We start from the raw sequence: 6,706 nt of genomic DNA on the forward strand, positions 1-6,706 counted from the left end.
TACCAAATGATACAAAACAACACTAAAATGAACAAACAAAACATGAGAACAAATAAAAGACCCGATCCATCAAACGGCATCGGAGGGATTGCAAGGAGAATTAAAAGGCACTTTTTTCATCTTACCATTCAAGGTATCCCAAAGAAGCGGATTTCCTGCACGAGAGTTAAAGGAATAGAAAATCACATTAGAAGAGCCATCGTCGATGCGAATACCCAACGAGGGGGGTAACAACCAACGTCTCACTAAACCGTCAAAAAAACCTTCTTCACCGCGAAACCTTTCTTCTTAGTCTTGGACGCGACCTTACGACCAACTAAATTCGACGAAGCTCCAACTGTGGACATGGCACCTCATTAAACTCACACCAACCTTAATAAAAGACGGATCATTTGAAACTAGCTCACAACCATCAACCAACACCGACTTTTCTTTGTTCATCAACCGGCACTGACTAATTAGACGATGATACATGTATACTGATATTTATTTGTCTACGGATGTTTAAAATGTGCTATTATATTTTAGTTTGTACTGATCAGATCTCTCTTGTAATCAATCTCTTTAAGTATTTGTATTACTTTTTGTATTAGAATTAGATTTTATAGAAAAATGATTATCTACATTTACATCTCATTATCTTATACACAGGGTATCACATAATTGTGCATGATTTTTTTGGTTATGACTCACTGACGGCCTCCGAACGCAATGTCAGAGCCCACTCACCCGATCATTTGGTGGGATGAACAAATGTATTCCTACCATCCGTAAGGAATATTTGCAGTGCACGGGAGTCGAACCTGTGACGTCACTTATGAAAAGTGAGATCAATATCAATACACAACAACTCTATTTTTATACTTTATGTTTGCTTTAGAGTATTGTATGCCACTCAAAAGTCTTTATCGTCGCTCTACAGTTACTTTTTGGGGTTTGAGGTACTGTCCTTTACCTAACCTACCCAAAAAACAGGACCATCTCGGGTTGTTTTATGATTTCAGTGATTATCACTTTTATCCCGAACAATAAATGCCTAAATTATTGGATTTAGCTTGTGTCTCGTACAACCCAACAATCACATACCGAGTTACATAGAACAGGGAAATTTACATCTAAAAAAAATACTAGTATTCAGTTTTTTTTTTTTTTTTTTTTTCCCCCCTATTTTTCGGCCGGAGGTCCGCTTGAAAGCAGTCTCTTTATCCGTCGAATCGGGAGAGGAAGGACTCTCTTCACTCTTGTGAGTGTTTCAGTCGGGATGGAGAAATGACTTCTCTTTATTCAAGGATAGAGGAAGGATTGTCTACGTCTCACCTCCCCATACCCCACACATATGGGATTGGGTTTTGTTGTTGATCTCAGCCAACTTCAATTTTAAAGAGCATCGATAAGGTGATAAATCATACGTAGTATCAGAATAATGTACTTTTAGTTATTCGTCCATTGGTGGATTTATAATAAGACATTTAATTCTGAATGTAGATTGATCACAAAAACAAACATAGATGTTAATAAAGAACATCTAACATATTTCATCACAGTTAACTTTAAGAAACCAAAAGCAAGGTCCAAAAACCATTCTAATTCTTAGTTTAGATGATAAAAAACCAATTATAGTCAACAAGTTCAAATCATCCAAGCTTAATAATGGCAATCTTCACCTCTTGATTCGCATTCTCATAAGGCTCATTTGTGGTGCAACCCCTAAAACAATCGAAAATACACAGGTGGGATTAGAAATGGGTGGTTCATATAAATGTGACCAATAATTAAACATAAGTCTCACTACAAAAAATGAGCTTTAGTGACATACTGGTCACTAATAACACTAAATAAGACACTAAATCAAGTTAATGACCAATATAGGTTGGTCACTTCTCGCTACTATTATATAAAGTTGGTCACTATAGTGACTATTTGTTTGGTCACTAATATCGTATAATGACCAAAATTTAGTGACGACTTTATTAGTGGTAACTATAAATACCATTATTAGTGACCAAATAATAATTTGTCACTAAAATATCGTCACAAATGACAATTTTTCTTGTAGTGTCTTTTTTTTTTTTTTTGAACGGCGATTTTTTGGCATCAGTAGATCATTTATTTCAACTACCCTCATCATTTGCACGTAACACACACGTTCGGGCGATTTTTTCTTGCAGTGTCTATTGGTCTGCAAATACACAGTTTAATCAAACAAAATGTGAAACAATAGAAGCATTGTACCCGTTCCTGCTGCGAATTCATTAATCGAGTCCCCTCAGGTCCATTGCTATTAATCAAACATTCCTATAAAACAAAAAAATTAGTTACTAACATGCAATATTTCCTTTATTTTATCAAGTAACAAAACACCATAATTACCCTGAAAGTTGATGAATGTCCTGCATTGAGTATTTGTGAATAATCAGTGACCAACTGCTGGCTGTGATTGGTGCAAGGAACCGGGAGATTGAGCATTGAATTCGAGTGCCTCTCTCGGTTCAATGACACCATGTTTACGAGCTCGTTTCTTTCATTCAACGCATTTTGTAGATCAGGGAGCTGTGGAGGCTGAACAACTCCAGGTGGTACGGACATGGAATATAAATTCATTCCATTTCTCATTGTTAACATCTGAAAATAAAACATTATTGATCGAGATATTACTTTTCATGATCATTGATTGATATTAATAAAGATGCAACAAATTTTTTAAAATTAAGTAATTAATTACCAAAGAAGTGGATACCTGAACTCGAAGCTGAAGTTGCTTGAGATATTCGATAGCTTCATCTAACATAGAAGCCTTATCCGTCTATCAATTAAACCCACAAATCCCCAAATAAATTTAAATGAATAAATAAAATCAAACAAATATATATGTTTAACCAATGTTCTACTTGGGTCATTACTTACTTTTTTTTTCAGATTTAATTAGTGCTGTTACTTGAATGATAATTGTACTAAGAGAAAACTATAACAATACACATTTTTAGTGACAACTTATTATTTGATTATTAATAATTAGTAGTGCTATTTAGTTTTCATCAAAAAGTAGTTACTGAATATTAGTCGCTATATGATATTATTGACCAAAATGCTCACTATAGTGACTAATTTTACTATTTTACCCTCTAATATTATTTTGTAATGTGAACGAGAAATAAACAACCTATTTTGGTTTAATTACGAGTACTGTTTGTAAGTAGAGTAGTGTTATAAGTGACCAATAGCACTCCTACCTAAAACTCATTTTTCTTTTTGGTCCATTGGTTAAAAGAAATACGGAGTACTCCGTAAAATGTTGTCCTTTGTTTTTTTTTTTTTTTTTAAAGGCAAATTGTGTAACCTTGTTAGAATTAGGAATCAATTTTTGCAAAGCCTTCATTTTCTCATTGATCCTGCTTCTCCTTCTCTGTACATAACATACAAATACACAATTAATCAAAAACTATTTATAAATATAAATAAAGAAGATTATATAGAATATGAAAACAAACCTTTTCTGACATATTATGAACCTCAGCAGCTCTAGTTCGTTTCGAAGGATTTCGACTAGTGTTGGATTTTACCACCATTTCTTCCATCAAATCCTAATCATATTTAATTAATTAGTTAAAGTTAATTAATTAATTCACTAAATAATTAAGCTAATTATAAAATCATTAACAACATATCATATAAAAAACAAATACTCCATAATTACGAGTACTAAATCATACCTCGCTTTCACAATCATATTCATCTACTAGGTCATCATTATCAACTGTTCCAACGGAAGAGGAAGAAAGATACGGCGTCGTATTCGCGGGAGAAGTGAAAGTGGGGATCCGAATTGGATGGGGTAACCCGGATGGATAAACGGATTGTTGTTGTTGTGGAATTTGACATTGTGTTTGGTTACTGCTACTAGTATTAGTACTACTGCTAGTGATATTAAAAGCCGGTGAAGAATGAGATGTTGAGGATTTAAGGAGGATTTGTCGTAGGAACAGTGAGATGTCGTCGGTTGTTTCCGATGAAGATGAAGAACATGTTGCTGGTATTACATTATTATTATTATTATCAAACATTTTTAAATGTAGATGATGAGGTTTAACATGCATTAATTTTACATGAGAAAAAAGAGCTATGTTTTTTTATATTTCATTTCTTAGAATTCAAACATAAAAAAAACAGACATTGTTGTGTTTGTTTGGAGAGGAAAACTGTGGGCGCGCGTGTTTCAAGTTGTTTGCAACAGATGATATTTATTTGTATTTATATTTATTTATATGTCAAGATATCAAGATGATGGATGATGGATGATGGATGATGATTGATGGGGGTAGGTGAGTGAAAAGCACGCGCCTTGCATTGGTTAAAGAGTTAGATAGAAGACTGATGATTGTGTAAAGCAACTAGACTGATACAGTACATTGTCAAAATTTCATTCTCTTTCAAACTTCATTTTCCGATGCACTTCCTTTTTACCTTTTTAATATTTATTTACTAAGACCACTCCCAACCATGACGCCGTCATGGGCACTTCCTCAGCGCCACATCAGCTTTCTCTCTCCTCTTTTCTCACCACTTCCTCCCATAACACTCCCATAACACACCATTGCCAACCATGACATACTTCCTCAATTTTTTTATTTACTTTATGTATTATTATTAAAACTAAGTTAGAGTTAAAAATCAATAATTTACCAATCAAATATATGAAATAATGATTAAAAAAAAAAAAAAAAAAACAAAAATCAAAAGAAGACTACACGTATACTACTAGTATAGAACTCCCAATTTTTAGCAACTATCAATTTTGTAGTGGGTCCCATATAAATAAAAATATAAAATACAAAATTAAATAAATTACACCTACCAAACTCATCTTCAACCTCACCCCTTCCTCAACCTCACCCACCTTTTTTTAAACTTCCATTTTTCATGATATATAAATTTACAGCAAAAAAAAGGAAAAAAAAATGCACTGAAAATTGAAAAAACCACAAAACTTCGCCCTCACTCTCGTGGATATGAGGAAATTTTCCAGGGCGAGGAGCTTGAGTACGAGGGAGGGAGGAGCCATGGCGGTACAATGCCATCGGCGCCCTCGAGGAAGTGCAAGGAGGGCGGCCCGATGGCTCACCGTTGGGAGTGGTCTAATTAAAAATATATTACAGTATTAAATTGTTATTTCCTCCAACAAACAAGTAAACGAGAATGGCTTTAGAAAATATCTAATGGTGATGGCGTGATAGGGTAATTGTGTGTTTTGTGGGTTATAGTGCTGATGTGGTAAATATAATTGCGTAATGGAATTTGTAATTGTATGTGGAGTATAAGATAATGGTTTTGTGATAAAAAAATAGGTTTCAATATTTTTATTTCTCTTTTATTTTCTATTAATTAATAATTTTATTATTTATTAGCATTGGATAACATAAGATATTTATATCAAAATAGAATTGTATTCATAACATAATTGTATAGCGATAAATTAGGCAAAGATCTTGTCTTGATGGACAAGCCAGAAATCGGCCGGACTCTTGTATATATACCCATTTATTATCAATGAATACAACATCGATTTCTATAAACTATCATGGTATCAGGCCAATTATAATCACAACGATTACAAACCGAATCTCTCTCGTCTTCTGCTTATTCTTCTTCTTCCACACCTCTCCTTTTTCTTTTTTCCTGCAACTAAGGGGATAAAAACAACTATCACCCAGCTCTCACCATCAACAACATCAAGAATTTCATTCATATAGTTCTTGAGATGGACAAAGCTCGATACACCACTTTGTCCGAATTGTTTAAAATTCATTGCTGGGCATACCAAGTGATCGACCACATCATTCCATCAACCACCACCGAATCATCAGACTCTTCTACTACTACCGAATCTTCGATCACACCAAAAATACAGAATCTTGGATTAGACTTGACTCTACGGTTTTACAATGGATCTATGGAACCATATCCATCGATCTCATCAACTCCGTTATGAAAACAGACTTCAGAGCACATATTGCTTGGGAACGACTCCGCAATATTTTTCAGGATAATGAACATTCAAGAGCACTCTACCTCAATGCCCAATTTTCCAATCTTCGATTGGTAAATTTTCCCAATGTTTCCACCTATTGCCAAGAATTGAAGCTGCTATCAGACCAACTCTCCAATGTAGGTAAAACTGTAACTAATAACAAACTTGTTTTGCAGATGGTAGTCGGACTCCCGAAAGCTATGATACGGTTGCTTCCAACATCGCACTAAGCAACCCACTACCGGAATTCTATGAGGCTCGCTCCAGGGTAATTCTTGAAGAAACTCGAAAGAAACAACAATCAATTTATGCATCTCGCAATGATTCGGCTTTGTTTGTCATGAGTGATGTAATCAAGCTAAACAATCGGGTTTAAGTTCTGTGGCTAACCCTCAACCTGTGCAAAATCGAGGTTCCTTTTATCGTGGTGGTCGGAATGGCCGATCGTATATGGTGGTCGAGGTCGTGGTGGTCGGAGTGAACCTGCTTTTTGGTTTTTGGAGATGGCATGCATTCAATGGCTTCAATATTTTTAGGGTTAGCCTTGATGCCTCTGGTGGTGATCACGTGCCCCAAGAACGATCCTTCTTCTTCCCCAAAACTGCACTTCGATGGTTTAAGTTTCATGTTAACGTCGCGCAAGGTATCAAAGGTTTCAAGGATGTCTGCTAAGAGATGATC

The 6,706-nt window shown here is 35.0% G+C and overlaps 1 protein-coding gene across 1 annotated transcript; it reads right to left on the minus strand.

Annotated features, from left to right (window-relative positions):
- Positions 1-69: 69 nt before the first annotated feature.
- Positions 70-4,061, minus strand: LOC139863705 (uncharacterized). Its single transcript, XM_071852311.1, has 8 exons — positions 3,711-4,061; positions 3,489-3,581; positions 3,338-3,403; positions 2,738-2,803; positions 2,371-2,622; positions 2,233-2,295; positions 2,146-2,179; positions 70-155 (listed from the first exon to the last, which is right to left on the minus strand). The coding sequence occupies exons 1-8, from the start codon at positions 4,059-4,061 to the stop codon at positions 70-72; spliced, it is 1,011 nt and encodes a 336-aa protein (XP_071708412.1).
- Between the last annotated feature and the right edge of the window lie 2,645 nt (positions 4,062-6,706).

This window comes from Rutidosis leptorrhynchoides, chromosome 8 (assembly GCF_046630445.1).
Source record: "Rutidosis leptorrhynchoides isolate AG116_Rl617_1_P2 chromosome 8, CSIRO_AGI_Rlap_v1, whole genome shotgun sequence".
Lineage (NCBI taxonomy): Eukaryota > Viridiplantae > Streptophyta > Magnoliopsida > Asterales > Asteraceae > Rutidosis > Rutidosis leptorrhynchoides.

Excerpts from the sequence above, each read along its gene's own strand:
- LOC139863705 (XM_071852311.1), bottom strand. The coding sequence starts at position 4,061 with ATGTTTGATAATAATAATAATAATGTAATACCAGCAACATGTTCTTCA. Across the intron at positions 3,582-3,710 it reads AATATGATTGTGAAAGCGAG|GATTTGATGGAAGAAATGGT; the intron begins GTATGATTTAGT and ends AAATATGATTAG. Across the intron at positions 156-2,145 it reads CAAGAAAAAATCGCCCGAAC|GAAATCCGCTTCTTTGGGAT; the intron begins GTGTGTGTTACG and ends ACTCTCGTGCAG.